Source organism: Salvelinus fontinalis, chromosome 4 (assembly GCF_029448725.1).
Source record: "Salvelinus fontinalis isolate EN_2023a chromosome 4, ASM2944872v1, whole genome shotgun sequence".
Taxonomy (NCBI): domain Eukaryota; kingdom Metazoa; phylum Chordata; class Actinopteri; order Salmoniformes; family Salmonidae; genus Salvelinus; species Salvelinus fontinalis.
In genome coordinates this window covers 34,977,962-35,005,857 of record NC_074668.1, presented here as the reverse complement: position 1 = coordinate 35,005,857, position 27,896 = coordinate 34,977,962, and the positions used below count along the sequence as shown (strand labels likewise).

Here is a 27,896-nt window from a genome sequence, read left to right as displayed (position 1 = left end):
GTGCAATTGAGGCCATTTCCATTTTGAAGTAGTCCATTTTATTCTTCTACTACTTCTATGAGTTGGTAAACAAACTAAACCGGTGAATACTACCACCTGGAATTAGTTGTTGGAACACGTATAATGCCAAGATTGGCGATTTACTGCCACCTGAAGTTATGGAATGTTAACTCACAAGCATAATTAATTGGCTACAGATGGAATTATGTGATCCTTCCTTAACCCATTGGTCAGGTTTTCCCAAACTCGGTTTTGTACTACACAGCTGATTCAAATAGTCAACTAATCATAAATCTTTGATCATTTGAATCGGCTGTGTAGTGTCAGGGCAAAAAGCAAAACGTGCACCAAGTTTGGGAAACGCTGTCATAGGAAGTCCCACCCAGTTGACAATTTCAAAATTATGAAAGTCCTCAATGGCGCTGCCTATGCTAACATATGCTTTGGGGCACTAGAGTCCTCTATCTAACTCTATGGCCTAAACGCATTATTCTGTCTCTAATCTGTGCTTCCGTACTCATAGCCGTCAGAAAGATCATACTACAGTCACTTTTATACAGGACCGACTGTAAATCATTCTCTGTCCTCCCTTACAATGGCGTTTTTACAATTTATTGTCTTGATCTTCATGGCATCTTTTTGTATTGGTAAGTAGCTACTTGACTAGCTCATATATATTCTTCTATGTTTACAGTCTTTTTGGCAAACCCTTCCTTGTCTAACGAGTCGCTGTCACTATATATTAACAGTTACAAAATTAGACTTGGATTCTGCACAAATACATCAGTTAAAACTGCGCTATGAAGCAGTCGTGCTATTTTCAGATTTTGACCACAGTGTTTTTTTCTTCAATTAGTAATGCCAGATCATGGAAGATATTTTTGCTTAATTCCCACTAGGCACATACTGGTGGGAATTACGTTGATTTACGTTGAACCAACGTGGATAAACGTTGAATTGACGTCCATGCCCAGTGGGTTTTTCTTTGCAAAACGTAGAATACATTAGGCCTGTTCAATGCTTGTGACATGATGCAGTCTGGTTCTTGCCAGATTAGTATACCAGTCTCTTTATGCAACTCCCATTTTTGTAGCCCGAGATATAGGTAAATATTTAAAAAAGTGTTCTGGTGTCACCTTTCCTCCCCCATCTTTCAGTTCCCGTTTACTGTGCAAATATAGAATACCATATTCGCTGCAACTATTGCAGCAATACATTAGGTCTGTTTTAAATTTGGCACATGATGCGGTCTGGTTCTTAACAGAATGGTATACATTTCTTGAGCTGAAATAAAAAAAAATCACAAAAAGCTTATTTGTCAAATGTTGTGCACAAAATTGTTTACATCCCTGTTAGTGAGCATTTATCCTTTGCCAAGATAATCCATCCACCTGACAGGTGAGGCATATCAAGAAGCTGACTAAACAGCATGATCATTACACAGGTGCACCTTGTGCTGAGAACAATAAAAGGACACTTTATAATGTGCAGTTTTGTCACACAACACAATGCCACAGATGTCTCAAGTTTTGAGTGTAACAGTATAACTTTAAACCGTCCCCTCGCCCCGACACGGGCGCGAACCAGGGACCCTCTGCACACATCGACAACGGTCGCCCACGAAGCACGGTCGTTACCCATCGCTCCACAAAAGCCGCGGCCCTTGCAAAGCAAGGGGCAACACTACTTAAGTCTCAGAGCAAGTGACGTAACTGATTGAAATGCTACTAGCGCGCACCCGCTAACTAGCTAGCCATTTCACATCCGTTACATGAGGGAGGGTGCAATTGGAATGCTGACTGCAGGAATGTCCACCAGAACTCTTGCCAGATAATTTAATGTTAATATCTCTACCATAAGCTGCCTCCAACGTCGTTTTGGGGAATTTGGCAGTACATCCAAACGTTCTAAATGGCGGAAGAAAAAAAATCTCTGGACAAGTCAATGGAAACATAGCCGTTGGCAAGAGGGCAGAAACAAGACTGGCACCCAGGCTAGTGCCTTGTTCCAATATCTGAATAGAAATGATGTCTCATACTAAAGTCTGCATCTGACCTAGTTAACAACTTTTATTTATACTAACTAAACTGTGGGATTTTCACAGGTGAGACCATGGTCATCGGTGAGCCTACCAGGCCCAAGTTGGGCATCACACAGCTGTCCTCAGTAAGATATAAATGACTATGTGTGAAACCAACAGATCTAACATGTCTCCTCCAGGACCAGGTTTGATGGAAACTACACTGATTAACTCAAGTAGTTCCCTGTTAACAGTTACCAATTGTATAACTTGTATTCTCTATTCTAGGGAATATAGCCCAGTACTTGGTTCATAAAGCATTCATCACATCTATTGAAAACTCCATATCTTGGCCACATATTTCTAGTAACACCAAGCCTGTTTCACCAAGCCTGTACTTTCACACACTCGAAACAAGTTATTTTTCAACTTCAGAAAGACAGTTGTGTGCATTTTTTCATCAGAGATTCCATACCTGAACTGTAGAGCATGTGGTTGTTAGGTGAGAGATGTAGGGGGTTATGACTGAAAATGTTAATTGATAGTTACTCGCTGACCTCTCACCTCTGACCTTCCCCATCTACCAGACAACTGACATCTGCTCAGACTGCAGCCAGATCATTGAGCTATTCACAGACATGATCTCCAACACTGACACCCAGGTGAGTACCCATTCTGCTGAAGTATTTCTTCTCTCATTTTATTGTTGTAGCCAGAGGTAACACCCTGACCAGAAAGTGGTACTTCAAGTAAATATGAAAAAAGCCTTCTGGTCTCACCCCCCCCCCCCCCCATCTTTCAGTTTCCGTTTATTGTTCCCATCTCAACCCCCCCCCCCCCCCCTCCCATCTTTCAGTTCCTGTTTATTGTGCAAATATAGAATACCATATCTTGCAGCAACTCCCTTACAGTATAGTCAAGAGAGACCACATTATGTTGAACTCTGCGCTTGAAACAAAGTCTACTAGGATGTCAAATTGACATGTCATTGTGCATCTCACTTCATAACAGTGAGCCACCAATAGTGTACTGTAACTGTATATGTACCTATGTTAATTGTTTAGGAGCTGATCCACAACACCCTGGATGCCCTGTGTCTGCGCCTCCCCAAAGATGAGGCGAAAAGCCACTGTATGTCCCAGGTGCATATGTACCTGCCCCAAGCCCTCCAGTACCTCACTGGCATACTGGTGAGTGCCTGAGAACTGCAAACATGCAGAGAAAGGGAAGTCTGGTTTACAACGTAACCATCCAAAAATGTTCCTACATTGTATCATGGGCAATAATGTTGTTATTCTATAACATAAGGACTTTTAAATTGTCTTTCTCCTTCATATCTGTAGAAGCCAGGTGAGACGTGTATGGTTCTGGGCCTGTGTGCTGTCCGCTCAGAGAGAAGAGCGCCTGAACCGCTTCCTCCCACTTTCACTGACATCCATCTTTTGAATGCTGTACTTGACTCAGGCACCAGCCCAGAGGTGTGTGAGAGCTGAACTTTTGTACAGTCTAGGAACGGAAGTCTCTTCCCTGCCCTTCTTTGTTTTTGTCAATGTGTTTTTCTAGTTCTGCATGATTTGTAATGTTTCTGTCTGCACTGAATGCTCTCTCACCAGCTGATCTCCTCTCTAGGTGCAGATCAGCCCACAGTGTACCTTCTGTGTTTATCTTATGAAGAAACTGGAGAGCATGTTGCCTACAGAGAGGACTGAGGTAACGCTCTCAATAAGTCTATATTAAGTCTAAATTTTTCTCACAAGTGTCCACACTCACTAACACGCAGACACATTTTGTTGGACACCCTTGACCCTTACAGGATGCCATAGTGAAGCTAATGGATGAGGTGTGTGGCCTCCTACCTGCAAGCTACAAAGACAAGTGTGAGGACTTCATCAACAAGTATGGAAAGGAGATTGTTGACTTCCTGCTGTCGTCAGCCGCCCCTCACTCCATCTGTGCCCTGCTGCACCTGTGTCTGTTCCAGGAGACCCCCAGCATGGGTGAGTGGGGTGATTTGGTCAGACCAGAGCTCTCGTTTCAATCATAAGGTTATATGTGTGTGGTCTCATACTGATATGACTATGTGGGCTACACATTTCCTTTCTACTCTCTCCTCTTCTACCCTCATCGTTCATGCTCTCCTTGATCTGTAGATTATCTCTGTCTCCCTTGGCACTGCTCTTCCACATTGTAGCCCTCTGTAACCCTGACCCTCCTCTCCAGAGATGCCCCTCCCCTCTGACTGTGATTCCTGCCGTACGCTGGCGGTTCTGAGCCGGCTACACCTGGGTCTCAACGCCACTGAACCTCAGACCTCCTCTTTCCTCCAGTCTGTCTGCCTGCAGCACCCCAATGCCATCCCCAAGGTCTGCCCAGCCCCTATGCCCTACATCCACCCCTTAGCCCCTACATGTTTATTTAGTGTATGAGAAGCCCCACAGAGCTTACGCAAGTTTCCTCTACTACCAGTAGAAGGAGAATAGGCCTAAATATAGTGCTCTCTGCTGTAGTCACCGTAAGATATAACAAAAAGCTTTCAGTGGTGTTTAAAGCATTGACGTCAGTTTCATTGTGCCGGTCTTTGTGTTCTATCCAGTGTGAAATGTTCACCAAACTCTACGGTCTCAGACTACAGAAGGTTCTGGGAAGCCAAATGGATGCTCCGGATACATGCGAGGTAATTAAACCATTCCCATCCAGCCGTAGGAGAGGGTCCTCCTCTGATTCTACAGTGTCTATAATCCCCAGACCACTTCTTCTAATTACTAACCATGACCACTGTCCCATTGACAAGTGGTTTGATTGTGTGTAAGATGACTGAGTCTTGTCTTAGTTAGTATGGGCTCCAGACTGGTGCAGCGGTCTAAGGCACTGCATCTCGGTGCTTGAGGCTTCACTATAGACACCCTGGTTCGATTCCAGGCTGTATCACAACCGGCCATGATTGGGAGTCCCATATGGCGGCGCACAATTGGCCCAGCGTCGTCCGGGTTTGGCCGGTGTAGGCTGTCATTGTAAATAAGAATTTGTTCTTAACTGACTTGCCTAGTTAAATAAATGTAATATACGGATATCAGCTGACTATACAAAACTTTGTACTGAGTGTACAAAACATTAGGAACACCTGCTCGTTCCACGAGACTGACCAGGTGAATGGGATGATCCTTTATTGATCATCCCAGTCACTTTTTAAGTCCACTTCAATCAGTCTAGGTGAAGGGGAGGAGACGGGTTAAAGAAGGATTTTTAAGCCTTGAGACATGGATTGTGTATGTGTGCCATTCAAAAGGTGAAAAATATTTAAGTGCCTTTGAACAGGGTTATTAGTTTTTCACACTCAACAGTTTCCCATGTGTGTCAAGAATGGTCCACCACCCAAAAGACATCCAAACAACTTGACACAACTGTGGAAGCATTGGAGTCAAACTGGGCCAGCATCCCTGTGGAACGCTTTTGACACCTTGTAGAGCATGCCCTCGACATATTGAGGCTGTTCTGAGAGCAAAAGGGGGTGCAACTCAATATTAATAAGGTGTTTCTAATGTTTTATACACTCAGTGTATATCTCTTTGTCCTCCAGAGAGCTGATATGTGTGTTGCTGTGAAAGAGCAGCATCTTCTGGGGAAGAACCAGTGTACCTGGGGACCCAGTTACATCTGCAAGGACTTGAAAACTGCTCAGGGGTGTGGTGTAAGTAAACTAGATCTGCTATGGGCCCGGTTTCCCGATGGCAATAGAACAAGTGTTTTTAACGATGCATCTTTCCTACAGCGATCGTAGATGTAACATGCGTTTCCCAAAACCATGCAGAGAGAGCGGTCGCTAAGTGTGTCGTTGGAGCGTGTGTCGATACTAGTGCTGCTCTCGGATCAGGTTTCTCCTTTCAAATCTTTAACATTAGAATTATTTCACAATACTGACGGATCAGCACAGAGATATTTCCACCTACGGCTGTAAATATTGACGCGGCTAATTATAATGCTTACCCAATCAAAATGCACTAAATAACCGATTTGGCACATTATTGCACACTTGCTAGGCTACACATCATGAAATATTGAGATGAATTATACAGTAGCCTACAAGTAGCAAAATAACTCACCTACATTTCATGTTCAATCAGTTATTTCAATATGTTATACTGTACGTTGCTTGTTTGTATCGACTGCAAAGACATTGGCAACTTTGTATTTGTAGTCAACTTTATTCAACTTAGTTTTTTTTATTGGTGGTCACAGAGACGGATAAACCATGTGATTCCATGTTTAGCGAAGATCTTCTGTGTATAAAAGCATCTAACGACAAACTAACGACAACAGCTGGTACCCTTACAGCTCATTGAAATAATGCTTAATTCCTCCTGAAAAGTGATGAAATGAAAAGCTATTTTATCATGTATACTTGCATGCCTTGGTATGTCATAGAATGAAGCTGTGAAAAGAGATGAATTATTGCTTATTCTAAAATAGCCTGGACACATTTTTTGGTACCCCATAGAAAATATAAATAATTGGATTATAGGGATATTTCAAACGAATTAGTTTCTTTAATTAGTATCACGCGTCTCCAATCTTGTAATCAGTCATTCGGGCTATTTAAATGGATAAAAGTAGTCACTGTGCTGTTTATCATTGTGTGCACCACACTGAACATGGACCAGAGAATGCAAAGGAGAGATTTGTCTGAGGAGATCAGAAAGGAAATATTAGACAAGCATGGTAAAGGTAAAGGCTACAAGACCATCTCCAAGCAGCTTGATGTTCCTGTGACAACAGTTGCAAATATTAAGAAGTTTAAGGTCCATGGAACTGTAGCCAACCTCCCTGGGCGTGTCCGCAATAGGAAAATCAACCCCAGATTGAACAATGGTGGATGCCAATTACTTTTGTCAGTTTCAAGTTATTACAGAGAAAATTGTGCATTTGTTTTTTTGTGGAGGGATGCCAACAAATGTGAGCACGTCTGTAGCAGACTACGACTTCCTTAGATTTGATTAAGTGCAATGTTAACAGCTTGGTGATTTAACTATGCTCCTACGAAGGTTCTAACGAACTTAGCCTTAAGATGTTTTTGGGAAACTGGGCCATGGTCTTATCTAATACAACCTAAGCTATAAGTAAACAAAAAATATAGTACAAGTCATGTCTGCCGTGGTGTATTGTCTGAAAAACAACCCGACCCACAACGTTTCGCTGCCTTATTTCTGATCTGGTTTTATTTTGAAACAACTCCAGATGGTAGACTTCTGCCAGAAGTTGATGAGGAACTAGAGCTGAGAACCACTCCCAGAGTTCTCCCTCCATGGATGAAGCTGATGATTTATCTGCATTTATTAACTGCCAGATATATGTTTTAGTATTGCACTATTGCCTTTAATGACTTTTCTTTGCCACAGTTGAAATTAAATATTTTGTCAATTTCATTTTACAGATCATCTGATATTGCACTGAGCAATTTGAGTAAAATGTTTATTTAACTCCTTGATTTTCACTTCTGGTAGGCTGTTGTAGCACTGAGATGATTTGATGTCAGGTTTGATTTGCACTGGGTAGGCTTGAGTACAGTAAGTCATTTAGTCAAGCAATGTAAATAATTGACTTTAAATAATATTGGACCTATTTAAGCACATATCCACAAGTATAACAATTTACATTTGAAATGTGACTTTTCAGTTGTCTGTAATAAAGGTAGGTAATAGTATCGTCATAATCAGGAAGAACATAGTACAGTAAATGAAAGTGGCAAAGTGCCCTGTTGAGAAATCAGTAATGTGAACATTTTAATAATGCATTACCTTCATTTAATGTACCATTGTTAGATTTCATTTTTGTGATCCAACTAAATGTACATGTGAGTATTTATCCTATAATGCTTACAATAGGAACATCCTTTTGCAACCCAAACTATTTGGTAATGTCAACATTTTATTTCTTGTTTTTACTTCCTTGTTTCACAAATAAAATAAATAAAAGACCCAACCTAAATCAATACATTTCATCCAAAAAGGTAAAACATATAATATTAATGACTGGAAAGACATTTCAAAGCTGGTTTATTCCACCATTTACAGTTAGAAGTTGAAGAACAAAAAATATTAGACTTTGTTTTCTCTATCCAAAATCCACCAATAAAAAGTCCTGGTCCTCATGTGGTGGGGGCTTACCCTGAGGTCATCTTGAACAGTGTCCAGTTCCACTCTAGTGGCTTTTTGGGGCTCGTCTGACATCTCTCTCCTGTACAATCAATCTTTCAATGCCTTATTCACGCCCCTGTGTGGTTAGTTGTGTCATCTTCGTTCTCTCTTCTTTTCCAAATCTGGAACACAGAACCACACATCAACATAACTGACAGTTACAGGGAGTCAGTAACTTATCTAGACATAAACCTGTAAATTAGAGAACAGCATATGGTATAATCAGTGGTGAATGTGACACAATAGAGCTTACCTGAATGTATGCCTCCGACAGTGTGATCATCTGGGGCAGGATATCTGTCACCTGCAAGTCCTGGAGCTCGTACCACTTCCCAGTTCCCTTCAGTGACCAAAACAAAAGGCACACATTAGCACCAATAACTGAACAGGATGAGTATTTATTTCACAATGTCATAAAATACTGCACATCTAAAGCTCTGCAAATGTGCCCCTCTAGAGTACACTAGGAGAAAGTTCAGAAAATGCAGCTGTCACTTACATGATGCAGGACATGTATTCTGTATGCCCCCTCAGTGGGCTTCCCATCGTGCACCACGTTGGCCACCAGGTCATAGGTGGTGTTCTTCTCTGTGACCTGTGCCTCTTCTGTCAGGTACTCACGAAGGTCTACGTTCCTGGTCAAGGAGCAAATGCAAGGAGTCAAAAACACAGACATGAACTCATCAGGCTGAGCATGATGCTAAATTATCATTGAGTACATGGGGAAAGTATGCAACAGTGTCTTACGTGATGGGAAAGTTGACGATGGTGGGGTTCTTCTCCACAAAGAAGTTGTTCTTGGTGAACCTCTTGATGCAGAAGATGAGATAGGGAGGCAGCTTGAGCAACTGGAACCTTTTGAGGAAATTCTCTTTGTAGGTTTTATACTCCTAAAAGAAAACAGGAGTGTGAAGGGACCAGAGGAAAGGGCAAAGAGGTGAGGAAAATCAAGAGGTGATAAAGCACTTAAGATTATGTCAAACAGAAGCTGAAGTCTCACAGGCCATCCTTCTAAATCTTGTCTCGTTGACTCGACATTTGAAAGATTTTGCTTAGGATGGGAGCGCTGGCTGTTAACACTCACTTTTGTTTTAATAACCTATGCAGCATTAGTTTTGTACCCTATGGTAGCTAGCTTGATGCAAGTCAGAAAAAAATTCAGAAACAACATTGGTTGGTAGAGCAAGTCATGCTAAATATTTGTTTGGCTTAATAAGTGGCAACGCATCACTAGTTTCCATCTAGCCCACCCGTCACGTTTTTTTTGTTTGAGGCTTTCAAACAAAACGTGAGAAGCCTAGGCTTCTGAGGCTACTTTTCATTTAATTTGGTGGGAGAGATGGTTGGCTTGAAGATAGGAGTGCTAATCCTCTGAGTTAATGTAAGTAGGAGTTTGAGGGCAGTACCTTCTCTGTGTTGCCGTTAAACTTGGCCAGGATGTTGAAGAGGGGAACCTGTGGGATGATGAGCTGCTCCTTCTCATCCTTGTACAGTGGGGCTGTGGGAAGGTCAAGGGTCAGGAAGAGGAAGGTGGACTCCGACATCTCCTCCTGGTACTCCTCCTTCAACAGCAGAGCCACCTTCTCTTCTGGTGGCTGGAGAGAGAAAAGCATGTAACATTAACAATTTAGCTTTTAAAATCTGTAATCATATTGAAGTCATGAATTCACAAGTAAAGATTTAAACTTTGATACAATGATGCAGTCTTCCTTTTACAAAGGTCTGACAATAAGCCACTCGCCAAATCTGGGTGAGGAAGCTTCTTGGAAAATATACGCATGGAACCTTGGAACACTTTGGTGAGGCTTGCTATATTGGCGAGAGATGAGAAAGAAGAGGGAGATATCTTTGTTAATATCACAGGTTGTACAGTGAGGCAGACAACACTGACTTATAAGGACAATGAAAAAGGATTAAGTCATATCCTTCCCCAAATCACTCCCTCGACCCCAGTCATCAGTCCCCTCCACCTCCCACTCACAAGGTTTCTTCTTGGTTCCTCCCAGTGCACCGTGCAGAGCGTTCATGAACCAGGACAGAAAGTCCACAGCATCCCCTGCAGGACAGAGACCAATCAGCAGATTTGCTTATTTGCAACAAAGGGCAACACATACATTTTACTGTACTAAAAACATTTGGTCTTGAGAAACAAGGCTCTCGGCCTAACTGAATGTGATATAATAAAATCCTGCCTTGCTTGGTGATCTGGAAGTTCTTCTTGCTACACAGCACTACGGCCTGCAACATCTCGTGGGGTGACACATGGGCCTTGAAGTTCCGGGGGTTCCACAGCTTGCGCATCAGCTCACCGAATCGCTGCACCAGCAGGAACATGATGTCACCAGGTGGCCTACGGATGCCGCAGTAATTCTCCTCTTCCAGAAAGTAGTTCCGCAGTGGGGGCACATTGGACAGGGCCTGAAGGGTTAAAGACAGCTCACCATAATCATTTTACAATTTAGTAATTTAGCAGGCGCTCTTATCCAGAGGGATACTTAGTAGTGAGTGCATACATTTTCGTACCGGTCCCCCTTGGAAATCGAACCCACAACCCTGGTGTTGCGAGCGCCATGCTCAACCAACTGAGTCACATGGATGATCATCATACAGGAAAAGGTTAAGCAGCATGTGAATGGTGAGAGGTCTGATTCACCAGTGGATACTCTGTGGTGGATAACAGTCTTACCTGCAGCACCACATTAGCGTAGTCATTAGCCTTGATGTTGTTGAGCCCCACTATGCCAGGCAGATAGGTGGTGCCATCATAGGCTCGATACAGCTTGCCCTGCTTGTCCAATCCAGAGATGTGCTGTCTGGTGAATGTGGGCTTCAGTACATACTAAACACAAAGAACAAAAATATATGACCACCTCCATTATTGCACAACCCATGGATGAACATAAACTGTTCAACTTTATTTCAGAACTATTGGTTTAGCACCATTTAATCAGTGCATGTTTGAATTAATGCATCTGACACCTCTGAAATGTTCTTATTACAGGGTTAATGTGTGCAAACCCATCTCTGTGGACCCACCGTGATGTCTTCCAGCGATGAGTCAATGATCTCGTAGTTATCTGGCAGACAGTAGAACTTAAGTGTGTGCAGATTGAGGAACACATGGTGGGTGAACTGCACACTGTGAGTATAGGCATGGGACTTCAGACCTCTACCTGGAAGAGACACACACACCAGTTTAGGTCGAGGTCAAATCATTTCTGAACATTTTTCAGGTAGGGAGGGAGGTAACAACGTTAATCTGAAGTATTGGATGATTTACCTTGGAAGTATTTCCCACAGATGAGACAAGCATAGACGTTGATGTGGGAGAGCGAGATGGAGCACAGCTTCTCAAAATCAAAGTCAAGCACACTCCTGAAGACAGAGGTGTTAGAGGTGAATGACAAATATTACACATTCAGTGTTAAAACCAGTGGACGTTTAACGTTACCTATTGATTGTGTCGAGGTAGGGACAGTGGCGACTTCTGCGATCCTCGGATGAACGGCCAACTTTCACAGGCACTGTAGCTATAAGACAAAGAACATATCAACAAACAATTCAGTGTAACTCGCTAATTTGATGCCTAGCAATGACAACAATCGTAGGTATCTAGTTAACATTAGCTACGTTACACCAGAGATTTCTGTTTACAAAAGGCCTGTGGGTAACACTAACTTAGCTAGAAGTTGCCAGAAGATATTTACTATACCATTACGCTTGAACTGCGCTGAGTTCGGAACACAGTCATGGTTACATTAACGCTTCGAACACACTGACAGCGTTTTGCGCAAAATAGTTTGCAGCATCATCTGGATATGTATGCACCAAAAATTCAACATTCACCTTCTGCTACCATTTCTGTCAAGACATCCACGCATAAGTATGCACCTCACCGAACACACTGCAAACTGCATCTGCAACGCTGCAAGGTAAACGCAGCGTTTCATTGAAAATTAGTGTAATTCTGGTGTGCCAAAATGCAATGATACTGTCGGTGTGATCGAAGCATAAGACACCGTGGAGCCGGAGCGAGATACGAGTTGGAAAATGTACCTCAATGACGGTGGCTACTGGTATCTAGCATGAGGACGAAAATGACAATTTTCCGGGGAAATTGGCAGTATTTCAATCTTCTCAGTGAAGCGGCGTGGATAAAGGTAAAATTTGGAATTCAGTGGCATATCCCAGCCCTGCATTGTGGTACGTTTTCCAACCTGATGTGTATAAACATTAGATGACCGGGGGGGGGGGGGTCCGCTGTATTCTTTATTTATTCACCCCCCCCCCCCCCCCCGACTCAGGAGAGGCGAAGTCCATACGGACTCAGGAGAGGCGAAGGTCAAGAGCTGTGCGTCCTCCGAAACACAACCCAACCGCACTGCTTCTTGACACAATGCCCACTTAACCTGGAAGCCAGCCGCACCAATGTGTTGGAGGAAACACCGTACACCTGGCAACCGTGCACTGCGCCCAGCCCGCCACAGGAGTCGCTAGTGCGAGATGGGACAAGGAAATCCCTGTCGGCCAAACCATCTCCTAACCCGGACGACGCTGGGCCATTTGTGCGCCGCCCCATGGGTCTCCCGGTCGCGGCCTGCTGCGACAGAGCCTGGACTCAAACCCAGAATCTCTAGTGGCACAGCTAGTACTGAGTTGTGAGCTTAACATAAAAACGAAAAATATATAAAACACATTTTCCTTAAAGTATTTATGTTACTGTCCCCACTACAACAAAACAAATACATGTAATTTTGTCCTTGAAACATTTAACTGAAGTAATGTAGAATTCCATTCATTCCTATGGGGGATTGCTCCTACTGGGGAGTTCCAATATGGCCGACCGGTGACTAAAGCCTCTCAACAGCCAATATATAGCGTCAGCAATCCAGGGTTTATATACATAATTTTTTCTGACCCCATTTCTCACACTGGCTCCAATGTGTCTTAATGTAGTTTTTTTTTTTTTACATGTGCAATGTCACGACAGGAACACAGTTGATACTTCAACTCCTGTTGAAAGAAAGATGGCGGAAGTGGATGCCTTGTTCGAATCAAGCAGCGCGTCGAGCAAAGTTGGTGAAGACGAATGTTCTGAATGGCCAACAGTAGTAGCGAAAACTGGAACAAAAAGGAAATTGGAGTATATGTGTATGTATGATAATGAATCGCTTCTTGTTGGGATGCGTTTGTTGAGTAAGGATACATATGTGGGAGACCCGTTTGAGGAGTTGAAAATTGTGAAATATGCTCTGGGAAAAGTAGAGTCTGTCAGAGTGACCAGGAGTGGTCTTATTTTGATCAATTGTATTTCTGATGAACAGAGGAAGATTGCACTGAGCCTCAAAAGAATCTGGACAACATAAATGTTGTGTTTTGAACTTCGGAGTAGAGCACCCGTCAAAGGAGTCATCTCAGGGGTGACGACCGATGTTCAGGCTGAATACCTGAAGTTAATTCCTGGTGTGGTTGGTGCCCGGCGCTGACACGCTGGGTGAATGGAGAAAAATATGAAAGTCTGTCAGTCCTGACAGAGTATACTGAAGAACGGTGTGTGGAAGGACAACGGTGTTGCAATTGTGGTGGGGATTATGATCCCGGGTTCCTGGAGTGCCCTATAAGGGTGAAGGAGATTGAGGTGGCAAAAGTTAGAGCGGAGGCGATTAAAATAATTGAGAAAACAAGTGACACTAGTGAAGATATGGTAGTGGATGCACCACAGCCTGTAGTAAATGTTTGCTGCCAGTCAAAAGATAAAGGTGGATTTTGTGGTGTTCATTGCCACAGTTATAAACTGTATGGCACAAGTCTCAAAGAAGTCTGGACATTATTGTGGCTGCGGCAGAAATGTTTTGGGATGTAATGATTTTACATCTGAAGACTTGCAAGGGGTACTGGCTCCGGAAGACCCGCCCTCCCAGGTTCCCTTTGAGCCCGTGTAGGGATCAGATCCGTTTTATTTTTTAACAGAAAAGTTGGTTCGTTTAGTTGATTTTTTGTTACATTTTGGGGAAATCCTGTTTTCACCCGGCACAGTAGGTGGCGGGATGCACATTAAATTGTGCGATCTGCAATATACCATAGAAGTGGGCTGAGTCACAGACATGATCTTCCTGTCTGGTTTTGCACCCCCTCAGGCTAGTGCGGTGGAGTAGATCTTCGTGGGCTATACTCAGCGTAGTAGGTTGGTGGTAAGTTGATAGCCCTCTAGTGGTTTGGGGGCTGTGCTTTGGCAAAGTGGGTGGCGTAATATCCTGCCTGGTTGGCCCTGTCTGGGGGCATCGTCAGACGGGGCCACAGTGTCCCCCGACCCATCCCTGTCTCCAGTTTCTATGCTGCAATAGTTCCTATCTTATCTGGTGTCCTGTGTGAATTTAAGTATGCACTCTCTCCCTCCCAGAGGACCTGAGCCCTAGGATCATGCCTCAGGACTACCTGGCTTGATGACTCTTGGCTGTCCCCAGTCCACCTGGTCGTGCTGCTGCTCCAGTTTCAACTGACCTGTTCAGACGTGCTACCTTGTTCTGGACCTGCTGTTTTCAACTCTCTCTCTACCACACCTGCTGTTGACCTCTTGACGCTCGGCTATGAAAAGCCAACTGACATTTACTCCTGAGGTACTGACCGTTTGCACCTTCCTCAACCACTGTGATTATTATTTGACCCTGCTGGTCATCTATGAACATTTGAATATCTTGAAGAACAATCTGCCTTTAAATGGCCATGTACTCTTATAATCTCCACCCGGCCCAGCCAGAAGAGATATTGGCCACCCCTCAGAGCCTGGTTCCTCTCTAGGTTTCTTCCTAGGGAGTTTTTCCTAGCCACCATGCTTCTATATCTGCATTGATTGCTGTTTGGGGTTTTAGGCTGGGTTTCTGTATAGCATTTTGACATATGCTGATGTAAAAAGGGCTTTATAAATAAATACATTCGATTGATTAAAGAAGACGTGTCTTAATGCATTGCGTTCCCGACCCCTGTGCAGCTCAGTGTAAACAATCGTAACGGTAGGGTCGGTATCTTCTGGCAAAGCTAGACGGACACTTTTGATGCTGGGATCTTAGCTAGTTAACAATACATTAGTCAGCTAGAACTAGCTACCTACCAACAATGTTATTTAGGTTAACTGGGCAAGCAAACATTAATATATACGTTTGGAAATAAACACCAGCTTGTTACTAGCTTGCGTTAGGTTATACACGGTTTGAAATCGTTAACTACCTTCGTCGTCATCCAAGTCAAGTTCTCTCTCCCGTTTTACAGAGACCATCGTGTTAATCTTTGTTGCGTATTAAAAACAGAGCTGATAATAATATAACTAAAGCCAGGGTTGAGTTGATTTTGCTAGTTGCACACCTCCAAAACTCCCGGTTTCAATATCAAAATGGCCAACCAGAGTTTAACCCCATATGTTCAAGTTGACTCTGGCAAAAACAGAACGGCGGAGATTGAATAGTTCTAAATATTTTTATTTGGGCCTCTAAAGAGCAACGCAGTTTTCAAACAACTTTAAATAATATAATTCATGAGAATAAAAAATGTGAGAGAAAAAAAATAATTTGCAGGGGTAGAAGCTTGATCCGAAAAAATAAATTATGGACAAGCTTGTAACTCCGTGTGTAATTCCAGTTAGACAGCAGCCCAGCCCACTTTGGAATGGTCGTCACTAGTTACCACAGTCACAAAGTCATACACCCCGCCTATTTATAATTTTTATCTTCTTAAAATGTGATTTTTAAACCTTACCTTAAACACAATGATAACCTAATGTCTAACCATAACATTAAATTAAGATCAAAAAGCACGTTCCTTTTTGTTTTGATTCGTTTTTACGATAGCCCATTTTGACTTAGTGGATGTGATAACTAGTGGTAAATCCCTTTGAAAGATTGATTAACGTTATGATGCAGCTTGTGGTGTTGTGCATATAAAGAAGTACTAATGTTCCATCTTAAATACTAAATACATTGTCCATCATCTCTCACGATGGAGATTTTGCGGGATGATGAAGAACAAGAGCTCAAATATAAACGTACGGGTCGTTTGGACATGAGCCATGGTTTCTTACACCACATTCGAAGGAACCAGATTGCCAGGTGAATCACTAATCTGAGCTAACATGCGGGGTGTATATTTGTCGATCTATTTAGTCAATGTAATCAATTATGAGAGCGTGCAGTTGTTTAGTTTCGAGGGTTTTCTTGATAATGTTGAAATTCATCGCTAGTACGCCTACTCACTCCAACCTCTACTGGGCATGCGCACAACGTCTAACAGAGAACTGCCCCTCTTCAGAGTATCAATACCATTAACAGATATTGCTCTCTGCTGTGTACAACTACACCCATCATGGATATTGTTAGAAGTTGGACACTCACAATCATTCCAATGGTTTGAATTAAATTGCCTTGTTACTCTCTAATTCATATAAATAATGTTTATCTTACTGCAAGATTCAGACACTGACTTATCACTTTGATGTCTTGCAGAGATGACTATGATAAGCAGGTAAAGCAGGCCAATGAGCGTCAGAGGGCCAGGCTCACCACTACCCCCCGACGCCCCCGCCGGCCAGATATCCAAGTGTACCATCCTCGACGTGGAAGTAAGAAAACACTGCTGCTAGTATGAACTTCTGTCAACTTGGAAGACACAGTTTAGTGGTGATGTGTATGTATGTGTCTCCAGATGGATCTGAGTCAGGAGTGGGTGCAGAGACTGAAGAGTGGAATGAGAGTGGGTCGAGTACAGAGCCAGAGACCCATGGAACTGAACTCTTCTGGCTGGACTACCAGGCTGACTCTGGCTGTGTCACCTCCTTCATTGTACACAAGGTCTGTCTGTCTGTCTAGTGTCTATTTTTTTATGATGGTGCTCATCCTGTGCCCTCGTGACCTGTTTCCTGTCTCTTAGGAGGACAAGCCAGAGAGGGTGGTGGAGCGTGTAGCAGAGAAAAATGTTCTGGACTCAGCCATGAGGGTGGCACTGCAGGCCCGGGTTCGAAAGGAAATGGATAAACGTCTGGACAAACGCTGAAGGAAGTGAATGAAGTTAACAGTGATGAGAGGGGGGAGGAGGAGTCAGAGGCCTCTGTTTACCCTCCAGCCAACCCTCTTCCTGTATGTAATGAATGCTAGTAGCAGAGGACTACTGTGGACCCACATTCTGAGGGACTGTTAACCAGGATCTGAATGACGTCACACAGCCACGCCGTCCCCTCTGTGCTAGTGTACAACCATGGGGAAAAGACTGACTTACAGAAGGGTAAAAATGGAGCCGTCCTCACATCTCTTGTATTGGGCTGGCATCTCTGACCCTGGGTCATGTCTGTAAGGGGCCCTGTGAAACTGCCGTTGTCTTGTGGTTGAATGGACCATTGGCTGTCAAACTGCTCCAAAGGACAGAGCTGAGAACATGGGCCCCTATCTGAGCCACACCAGGGTAAGGCTGGGCAGTATACTGTATTTTATAATATACCGGTATTGATACACGGACTGGTTTGGGGTTTTACTTTATCTTCTGCATGATCAATGCAGCACATACAACAATGTTGATGACAACAATGCTGTTTTCATTTTGCTTCTTAATATAAATCTACAAGCATTCTATAATTACACTTAGTTTCTGTTTCTTACATCTGTAAACAGCTAGTTTGACTTTTCTTAGCAAGTTGGGACTAAATCCTGTTAGCCACTAATGCTAATTGCTAGCTAGCTAATAAATGTACTGAATCAGAGCAAACGTAATTAGCTATACAGCCTGATAATACCAGTGATAGTGTAGACCTAAAACAGCATGTTTGTGCAACAGTATCTTCTAAATCAAAGAGGAAGCAAGAATGTTAGCTACATGAAGAAGCTAAGAGAAAACATCCAATGTAGCCACAGATTGAAGGATTCCCTAGAAACACTTATCAACACTTTTGTTCCTAGTTTCTACCCTGTCACAATAACTCCTACCTGGCATGTTCATTAATTGTCATGTCAAACAACACTGTATTCAAAGTGCCAACTATTCTAATTCTATAGTTAGAATAATAATCATTCTTTTTCCATAATTCCATCAGTTCACCCAAGTGTTTTTCTCTAAATCGCAAGTCAAATTGCAATTGCAACATTTGGTTAAAAATAAGGCATAGATTGTTAGCCCATATCGTGCAGCCTTACGTGGAAATGATCTCAAATGAGTGCAACAAATGCAGAAAGGTATTAAAATGCAGATTTTTTGGGGTGGTGTTGAAGTTCAATTGAACAGTATAAAACAATCCGAATGGAGAAAGACCCATTGAAATCACTTAGAGTGTATGTGTTTCCACCCTAAAGTCATACACTACTCATAAATAACATTTTGAGCTTTTATTATTCTAAAACATAAAATACCGTCCACTATTTGTTTTTATACTGTGATGTGATATTTTGGCCATATTACCCACCAGAGGCCTCCTTTTTTTATTTAACCTTTATTTCAACGAGGCAAGTCAGTTAAGAACAAATTCTTATTTTACAATGACTGCCTACCCCGGCCAAACCCTCCCTTTACCTGGACGAGGCTGGGCCAATTGAGCGCCGCCCAATGGGACTCCCGATCACAGCCAGTTGTGATACAGCCCAGGATCGAACCAGGGTCTGTAGTGAGTTGTAGCACTGAGATGCAGTGCCTTAGACCGCTGTGTGTGGCAGTTTCAAGGGTGCGTGCACACAAACCTTGCATGTGGCAGTTTCAAGGGTGCGTGCACACAAACCTTGCATGTGGCAGTTTTCCCGCAAAGGTTGGTATTTATACATTTTGAACTATTCCCATGCAAATCTCAGACCATGCGTACCCACAACTTCTAGTTGTTGTCTGATCAACTGTATTGCAAGCAAATATTGTTATTTTGGGGGAAATTGAGGTGTTTGATGCACAGGAATTATAATAATGGTAGGCTAATATCATTAAAACCTATAGGCCTAATTATAAAACAGATGCATTTGTAATTGGTAAAAAGATTGCATAGCAACATGTCACCCAATATATTTTTTACCTTATTATGTAAGCCTAAATCATCATCTTATTGCAGGGCATGTCTCTCCTTTTCTGAGATGCCGCTACATAAAATATAATTTAATCTCAACGCCTATACCACGGAGATAGACTCACAATCATGTATTGATAAACAAAATATTTCACAACAATTCATATTTTGCATAGACGTGTGGATTGTAGGCAGCATTTACTTTGAAATTGTTCAATAGAAAATCAATCTTGCAGAATGCGTGGCCTTTTCTCACTGTAGACGTCATGCATTATTTGTTTAAAAAAAAGTAACTGCAAAAGATTAAAACATTCTGCCCACACCTCTACAGAAATGTGATCACATTTGCCATTGCGCTTTCCTTTAGCAACTATCACGGCCCAGTTCCAACATCTCCAAATAATACAGCAAATGAGGGCGTTGTTACCATAAAAGGTGAATGGAGGGCATTTTCCCAGCAGAGTTGTAGCGCTCGTTCACACACACATATGGTTTAGCTCTGATTTACCAATGAAAACATGCATGCAAAACAAACATGTATATGTTCTGTGCGAATGTTTGATAAATCCCAATAATTTGTTTGCATGCAAATCCTAGAATCTCCACGTACGCCAGAATTTAGTTTGAAATGTATGCACGTTGATAAATGAGGCCCCAATCCCCAGAAACTGTGACGCCACCCCTGTGAATGTGTCTTTCACCACACAGTGACATCCTCTTCCCCATAGAAAGTGTGCTGTGTTTACAAAATGTACCTTTTGTTTATATGGATGTGGTTTAAATCCATTGGAGGCTGCTGAGGGGAGGACGGATCATTTTAATGGCTGGAATGGAGCAAATGAAAAGTCATCAAACACATGGAAACCATGTGATTGATGTATTTGATACCATTCCACCCATTAGGCTCCAGCCATTACCACGAGCTCGTCCTCCCCAATTAAGGTGCCACCAACCTCCTGTGTTTACATTTTATTTGGCAAAGTGATGTGACTGGGATGTCATTGCAGTTATGTATTTTTTGTTGTTTTCATGAAAAAGTTACCATGTTGATTTGCTGTCTGCAGGGTTACATTTGAGGTCACTGTGACTGAAACGATATGGTTGTGTTTTGTGATGACTCAATATGACTAAGGCAGGAGAGCAAATCAATTGGTCGTAGCAGATTCTTGTTTGTGTAAAAAATGTGCCGTGGTCATGACTTATCTAATTTATTTTTGATTGGCCTATATGTTCTAAGAGTTATTTTTTTTATACTGTCATTTTCCGGAGAGATCCTTATTGTTTCAGTATTACATATATTAAATATTTATTTTCCAAATGTGTTTATTGTATATTTCCAAAAAATGGTTGGATGTTCACTGTATACAGATTTAGTGTGTGAGTACACAGTTTTGTTAAAGGTGAGCGAGACTGTACGTTACTCTATCCTTCTCTTTCTCCAACACACAAAAAAAAAACTATTTTCCAGGTCAATTTTTTAATTTATGGCCTGGGTGATGTATGGTGAGGGCTGTGCCATTAGTGTGGGGGATAAGGTCATTGTCATGGTTGAAATTCTAGATGTGCTTCATGCAATCCTAAATTATATGGCCAGATTAGACTAGCGAATGTTATGGAGTGAACAGAAAGTACAGGCCTGTATAATGGGAAAATAACTCACTTCTCTCTAGGGGCAATGTAATGTTACTATTTGTCACTAGGGGGCAGCATCTATAATTTTTACTTAGACAGGGTACTGAAATGTTCCAGTTTGATGTTCAATACAACACAATTGATCCAACTTGTATTTTTCCATCTATTCTCCTTCTTGATGCTCTTACACCATTCCCATATTTATACGGTTACAATTTCTCTTTCAATAATGACAGGTGTGAACATGTTTAGACTAGGTTTACACATGCATTTGAGTTAAATGCCCTCGACACTTTCTTACCCATCAAATAATTATAAGTATTGCACTGCAATGTTACTTATTTTGGAATACTTTTTTGGTTCCTTATTTTGGAAAATTGACTAGCATGGCTAAGTTGTGTAACCAGAGTCAGCCATTGAACCAGAGTGATAGTATCCTGCAACCCTAAGAAGTCACATGGCTAACCTCCATACCACAGGCCTACTGACACTAGTTCACTAATGCAAGGTCAGAGTTGTATAGAGATCGCAACATTGTATCTTTCCCATTAGCGTCTGTGATCGCACGACAGCGCCATTGAGGCCATTTCCATTTTGAAGTAGCCAAATTTCATCTACTACTTCTATAAATTGGTAAGCAAACTAAAAGCGTGGATACTGCCACTTGGACTGTGTTGTTTGAACAGGTATAAAGCCAAGGTTGGAAATGTACTGCCACCTGCATTTATGGAATGTTTTCTCACAAGTATAATTAATTGGCTGATCCCTCCTGATGACCTGGATGGAATTATGTGATCCTTCCCTAACCCATAGGAAGTCAGTTGACTACTTTAAAATGGTCCTCAGTGGTGCTGCCCATACTAAAATGTTTTTTGGGGCACTAGAGTCCTCAACACAACTCTATGTGCAAGGTATGGAAACTTTGTTAGAGATTAGATTAAAGAACTAACTAAATAATGTTTTTTCCTTGATCTGTGGAACAACTTGTTCCTAAGGGACTCAACAATCCCATCCAAAGAAAAATAGAAAGGCAGATTAGAACTAACATTTCAGTGGACAAACGGCTGATTCCCACCGTTTGTGGACGATTAATTCATTGTTTTCAGCAATGCATGAAAATATGTAACTTTTATCCCAGAGCCACATGCCTGGCCAGTCTTTGTTGCTTTTACATAAAACCCCTTTTCAGGAGGAGTGGTCTCTGATGCTATTGGTGGAACAAGGCCACCCCCCTTTGGACTCCTGTGTTATAAAAGGTTCACATGTTAAGACTGCATGACTGACTAGACAACAATATTCCTCCAGCAATGACGGAATTGTAAAAATAAAACCAGTGTAACTCCATTAAATTGAGATACTGGATGAGATCAGAGATGCATAGATGTCAAAAGTTCCTTCTATTATAATTTACAAAAGCATACAAATCCAATAGTAAAATTAATTATGTTTCTATGGTTCACGTAACCACACTGCATAACCCTATAAATTGTATTTTTGTAGCTAGAGAAGTTGCCCTGAGGCCACAGACCTATGGGCTTTGAGAGGTAATGAAAAAGACAGACAGATTAGATTAGTGTCATCCATACACCAGAGGAGGCTGGTGGGGGGAGCCTTAGGAGGACTGGCTCATTGTAATGGCTGGAATGGAATAAATGGAATGGTCTCAAACATATGGAAACCACATGTTTGACTGTTCTATTTACTCCATTCCAGCCATTACAATAAGCCTGTCCTCCTATAGCTCCTCCCACCAGCCTTATTCTGGATGGAAGCACGGCATCAGGCTGGGAGACGCTACTTTTTTTATCCTGCATAGACACCCAACAAACATGACATCTCTACTAATGTTGCATCATACCGTCTACCTAACCCTGCAGAGCCACACCCCTGACCGCGGGCCAAAGAGCCAACTGGACTGATCATGACTTTCTCCATGACACTACCCCTTGCCCCTCAACGCCCATTCTTGGAGTCCATTGAGACTCAAGAGAACTTTAGACTCCAACTCTTCATACCAAAGTTTGTAAACTAAGAATGTACAGTAATATAATGTAAAATAACATAATTTCCATAGGTTTTTTGTTTAGTCTCATCTCCAAGGCAGTGGAGGCTTCTGAGGGGAGGACGGCTCATAATAATGGCTGGAATGGAGCAAATGGAATGGCATCAATCACATGGAAACTATGTGTTTGATGTATTTAATACCATTCCACTAATTCCGCTCCAGCCATTACCACGAGCCCATCCTCCCCAATTAAGGTGCCACCAACCTTCTGTGCTCCATGGCTGTATAAACCTGTCAAACACATGTACTGTCATTTCACCTCTGTTTTTTCTACCTCTTGAACAAAACCCACTTAGCTGATACACATCCTTCCCTAGGTGATAACATTAGCTACAGTATAGTTTTATAACACTACACCCCTTTCAAGAGAGTGTCAACAACAGTCGAATTGTGCATCGACAAAGGTGGCTCAGGCTTGATTAAACCACTCTGCCCCTACCCCCTCCATTCATATTTGTTGGTCACATAGGTATTTTTTGTGTCTCTAATTGGGTGAAGTACTCTTTGAATGGAAGTATACTTTGAATGGTGTAGCAATACACCAAGTCACTACAAAGACACAGGCGTCCTTCCTAACTCAGTTGCCGGAGAGGAAGGAAACCGATCAGGGATTTCCCATGTGGCCAATGGTGACTTTAAAACAGTTAAAGAGTTTAATGGCTGTGATAGGAGAAAACTGAGGATGGATCAACAACATTATAGTTACTCCACAATACTAACCCAAATGACAGTGAAAATAAGGACGCCTGTACAGAATAAAAATATTCCGAAACATGCATCCTGTTTGCGTAAGGCACTAAAGTAAATCTGCAAAAAATGTGTCAAAGAAATTAACTTTATGTCCTGAATACAAAGCGTTATGTTTGGGGAAAATCCAACACAATACATTACTGAGTACCACTCTTCATATTTTCAAGCATGGTGGTGGCTGAATCATGTTATGGGTATGCTTGTCAACGGCAAGGACTAGGGAGTATTTTAGGATAAAAAATAAATGCAATAGAGCTAAGCACAGGCAAAATCCTAGAGGAAAATCTGGTTCAGTCTGCTTTTTTTTAACCCATTTTGGGTTAATTAAACACTCCAGGCCACTGTTGAACATCTCAAACTAGATGGAAAGTTATAATGGACCTTTACGTTTTCAAATAACTGCCCCTTTTCTGGCCCACAAATTTGTTTTGACGAACAAATTGGTGAGCCCTCCACTGAATTTAGAAATCCTGATGTGGCCCTCAACTCAAAATTATTTCCCACCCCTGGTATACCTAATAGTGAATAAATTCATGGATGTGGTGGATTGAGGCTGCCATGGTGCAGCCATAATGCAAACCCCAGCAATCTAACAGTGCCAGTTAAAAATAGAAGTCTGAGAAAACATTCCTGACGGTGTGAGTGGACAGCAGCAGCAGAGTGTAGTCAATTAGTGGCAGACAGTTTGGACACTAGTCACATGAGTAACTTGAGTATCGAAGCTATTCATGGTCCCTGGTTAGTACAGTGTGTCTGTAGTAATGTACTACCTCATGATCCATAAAATGCGCTTAGGTAGTCCTACTGGAGGTTCCTGGAAATGACAGAGTCAAGGGGAGCCATTAATGTCACAGTTTTATTTGGTGTTTACAGGGGAGTAGTTAGACTGATGACCTGGACAGGTTGATCACACTTACAGAGAACCTATTAAATTACTATATGGGATTCTATAAGTAATTATATGAGGTTGATGATCTCTTTGTCTCCGGACATATTCCAGTTCTCAGGGAAGCATCAGAAGAAAACAAAGAATGTAACCTGTGCTTTGGAGTCTTCCTTCAGGGTAGACACGTGGACAAGCCATGTGAGCCACATACAGCCAACCACACTGTAGCAGCCACTCCTGTTAAGGCATAGGTTTGCCAAACTCTTTAGGGAGGAACAAGAGAAGGGCATAAAACAAACAAATAAAACCACAAGTCAGGTTTGACTGTTTATGCGTTCAACAATTGTATGTTGTTGCTGTGGCGTTATTTGCATATTGCATCTCGATTGGTCATATGCTAATGAGGGCCTGTGGGAATTTGGGTGTTCACGAGGAAAGCGTCTCTCACGCTTGTAATGTGAAGGCATATCAAGCTAGAAATAAATAAAAATAAAGATACTGCTCGTAGTTATTGTACTCACGTATAGACCAGTTAGATTGAACGACTGTTGCCTTTGCCAAGATGGCGATAAACCGAAACAGGCAGAAACAGAATGGTGCCCAGGCTATAGCACAACATTGATACCCAATCTCCTTCGAGATTAGACAGACTCTGGGTTGAGCATACTATGAAATCCATTCAAAAACCAGCCAGACAAATACGGTACAATGTAACAGAGCGGTGAACACCGAAGTAATTATAAGAGAAGCAGCTCAAATGATTACTCATTTTGAACAGCTAGCCAACCTACTGGTTTGAAATTTTATTAACAAACTGAACAGGATTTGGCTGCTGGTGATAAATGGCCTGCTTCAGAAAGTGTTTCCATTGCCAATCAGACACTAAATGCTTGGAACCAGAGTCAAGGAGGGTCACAAGAAGGACAACGAAGCCGTTGTATTCTTTGGGATGTAGATTACTCTAAGAATTACTGGTAGAAAAATCCGTACAGAAGACAAGGGCGGCCTTTTATTTGTAATCAGGAAGTGAAACATAACTGGGCTAACTAGGGCTGGGAAATGCCAGGAACCTCACGATACGATATTGTCACGACAAGACGCAATGTATATATGTAGCGATTCTCACGATTCTATAATTCGATACTCTGATTTTACTGCGTTTCGATATTTCTCACCATATGTCTTCTGAAGAGGAACAAGAGAAAGCCATGAGTGTTGATCAGTCATGGAAATAAGTGCTGAAAACAAATAGTCTCCATACGTAAAAAGATGGAAAACAAGCTATAAAGGAAAAAATACTGGAGTTTTGGTGCAGGTACAGCCATATAGCACACAACTAATATTGCAATATTGTCAAAATGATACGATATTTCATCAAAAATAATATGTAACTTGTATTGATCCCCCCCCATCACTACCTAAAACAGTACATTGCACATTAAATACCACCTCAGAAAACACGTTTTACTCTCGAAAAGGACAGCGCTATATGTCCTCAGCCTTTACTGACTGCCTCTGGGTAGCACATTTAGTAAAGCACAGATTTAGTTTGCACGTATAACTAAAACAGATCATTTCGTTTTGGTACCATACTGTACTCCCTTCCCTGCCTGAAGGAACTATTTATGTCAGTGGGCCAAGGAGGTGTGTCTGCGTTCTGTGAGGTGATTGGTTTACGAACATCTGAAGGTGCGTGTGGTCGGAGTAGTTTTTGCAGCCTAGGCACTGGCGTGTACCCCATGGCCCAGACACAAATTCAACCAAAAACGGCAGTATAACATATTATCCTAAAGATTGTTTGTCCATCAACTTAAAAGAATTGATTAATCCAGGTTGAAGTATAAAATCTACTCAGAAAACCATTGGGTGGTTCATATTTTAAAAGTTTATTAGTCACCTTAATTGTCCAGATCTCACACGTAACAAAGTCAGGACGGTGCCAGTTTCTAATTTAAACCCTTCGCTAAACGGACCAAGTCGATTTTTTTTCTAGAAATCTAAAGGCACAACCTAAATTCGAACCAATGTCTTAAAGTTGAACATATTACTCCAACGGTCCAATCAACCTAATGAAAGTGACACGTTTTCATTTATCTTAAGAGTGCCTCTGATATGGCCTGCATTTGCGCAGTTCTCTGCGTGAAGACCGTTAGCTCCGATGACGTTTTTCTGTGCATGAGCTTAGTTAGCCGTCGTCACCATGACACTTATGATTTTTGTAAATTGTATTTAACTAGGCAAGTCAGATAAGAACAAATTCTTTACATTGACTGCCTACCTAGGCCAAACCCTAACCCGCATGACGCAGAGCCAATTGTTTATCCCATGTGCAACTGTTGTTGTCGCACTGCTTTGTGTAATCTTAACCAGGTCGCGGTTGTAAATGAGAACTTGTTCTCAACTGGCCTACCTGGTTAAATAAAAGAAAAAACTACAGGTACTATTCCCCCCCCCCCCCCAAAAAGTACTTTGCGTAACTTATCAGTTCACCAGTTCTTGCCATCAAAGCCGAAGGTCCAGGCCCTGCGGTCAGCCTACTGAAGATGGAGGTTCTTCTCCCTCGAGAAAGGTCCAGCAGGATAAGAGGCTAAGAGGGGGAGCAGTGCTTTTTCTAGTCCTGTGAGGTAACATGGCATCACACCTAGATGTGAAAGGCCGCTTCTATAACCCGTGGTGCACGTTTTTGCCCTAGCATTACACAGCTGATTCAAATAACTAATTTAAGCTTTGAATCAGCTGTGTAGTGCTAGGGCAAAACATGCACCCAGGGCTTGGGAACATGTCAGAGTATGGAAATTCAGTAGTCCATAGAAGTTCAGCATTAGACAAAGGATGGTTAACATATGACGTTAAAAAACGCTTCATTACATCACCTACAAGTGTGATCGGTTATTTCTATTGGAGAAGCAGTCTCTCCCCATCTTCATACTGTACCATCTGACAATACAAGTCACTATACAAGTGTAAATTCCCACCACAATATTTACCATTGCTTGTTGACTAAATACATTTGACCTTACGAGTCACTGTGCTGGGGGAAACACTGGCAAAGCCATCATAAAACTGTCGAAGACTTTGGAATCACCTTTCAAGGCAAAATATGACCATTACATTATTAAAGGAAAGTAATGTTCCCAGGGATTTTCAGGGGGGAAAAAAAGAAAAAAAAAATGTGCTGCAGACCCAGTTATGGAACAGGTGTACTCAATGGCTCAAATACCCAGAAACACATGAATGCCAAATTGCACTGCCATTTTTCATATTCAACACCCATGATAGACCTGATTTTGATAACACCAGTCACTACTTATTGATGGATTTGTGGCACCACTGGT

The 27,896-nt window shown here is 42.0% G+C and overlaps 3 protein-coding genes across 5 annotated transcripts; 2 read left to right on the top strand and 1 right to left on the bottom strand.

The window, feature by feature from the left end:
- The first annotated feature begins 456 nt into the window (after positions 1–456).
- Positions 457–7,996, top strand: LOC129853621 (prosaposin-like). 2 transcript variants are annotated; one of them, XM_055919841.1, is made up of 11 exons: positions 457–647; positions 2,105–2,166; positions 2,608–2,682; positions 3,085–3,210; positions 3,364–3,498; positions 3,650–3,730; positions 3,834–4,017; positions 4,241–4,383; positions 4,614–4,694; positions 5,598–5,708; positions 7,253–7,996. In XM_055919841.1, the coding sequence occupies exons 1-11, from the start codon at positions 596–598 to the stop codon at positions 7,286–7,288; spliced, it is 1,086 nt and encodes a 361-aa protein (XP_055775816.1). In that variant the 5' UTR covers positions 457–595; the 3' UTR covers positions 7,289–7,996. The 2 variants fall into 2 exon arrangements, with proteins under 2 accessions (XP_055775816.1, XP_055775817.1); XM_055919842.1 differs by lacking the exon at positions 457–647 and having other exon boundaries at positions 2,153–2,226.
- Positions 7,997–8,053: 57 nt separating this feature from the next.
- LOC129853620 (U4/U6.U5 tri-snRNP-associated protein 2) lies at positions 8,054–15,686 on the bottom strand. Of its 2 annotated transcripts, none has more exons than XM_055919839.1 (13): positions 15,436–15,686; positions 11,663–11,741; positions 11,492–11,586; positions 11,248–11,384; positions 10,898–11,050; positions 10,404–10,629; positions 10,193–10,267; positions 9,953–10,020; positions 9,618–9,806; positions 8,959–9,101; positions 8,711–8,846; positions 8,465–8,551; positions 8,054–8,333 (listed from the first exon to the last, which is right to left on the bottom strand). In XM_055919839.1, the coding sequence occupies exons 1-13, from the start codon at positions 15,482–15,484 to the stop codon at positions 8,280–8,282; spliced, it is 1,491 nt and encodes a 496-aa protein (XP_055775814.1). In that variant the 5' UTR covers positions 15,485–15,686; the 3' UTR covers positions 8,054–8,279. The 2 variants fall into 2 exon arrangements, with proteins under 2 accessions (XP_055775814.1, XP_055775815.1); XM_055919840.1 differs by lacking the exon at positions 15,436–15,686 and adding an exon at positions 12,058–12,406.
- A 363-nt stretch (positions 15,687–16,049) lies between these two features.
- Positions 16,050–20,546, top strand: LOC129853622 (UPF0561 protein C2orf68 homolog). Its single transcript, XM_055919843.1, has 4 exons — positions 16,050–16,310; positions 16,704–16,819; positions 16,903–17,048; positions 17,128–20,546. The coding sequence occupies exons 1-4, from the start codon at positions 16,201–16,203 to the stop codon at positions 17,248–17,250; spliced, it is 495 nt and encodes a 164-aa protein (XP_055775818.1). The 5' UTR covers positions 16,050–16,200; the 3' UTR covers positions 17,251–20,546.
- Positions 20,547–27,896: the final 7,350 nt, after the last annotated feature.

Coding starts and splice junctions, on each gene's coding strand:
- LOC129853621 (XM_055919841.1), top strand. CDS start 596: ATGGCGTTTTTACAATTTATTGTCTTGATCTTCATGGCATCTTTTTGT. Junction 2,683..3,084: donor TCTCCAACACTGACACCCAG/GTGAGTACCCAT, acceptor TTAATTGTTTAG/GAGCTGATCCACAACACCCT. Junction 5,709..7,252: donor AAACTGCTCAGGGGTGTGGT/GTAAGTAAACTA, acceptor AAACAACTCCAG/ATGGTAGACTTCTGCCAGAA.
- LOC129853620 (XM_055919839.1), bottom strand. CDS start 15,484: ATGGTCTCTGTAAAACGGGAGAGAGAACTTGACTTGGATGACGACGAA. Junction 10,268..10,403: donor CTTCCAGATCACCAAGCAAG/GCAGGATTTTAT, acceptor TCTGTCCTGCAG/GGGATGCTGTGGACTTTCTG. Junction 9,807..9,952: donor AGCTTCCTCACCCAGATTTG/GCGAGTGGCTTA, acceptor TTCTCTCTCCAG/CCACCAGAAGAGAAGGTGGC.
- LOC129853622 (XM_055919843.1), top strand. CDS start 16,201: ATGGAGATTTTGCGGGATGATGAAGAACAAGAGCTCAAATATAAACGT. Junction 16,311..16,703: donor CGAAGGAACCAGATTGCCAG/GTGAATCACTAA, acceptor GATGTCTTGCAG/AGATGACTATGATAAGCAGG. Junction 16,820..16,902: donor GTACCATCCTCGACGTGGAA/GTAAGAAAACAC, acceptor ATGTGTCTCCAG/ATGGATCTGAGTCAGGAGTG.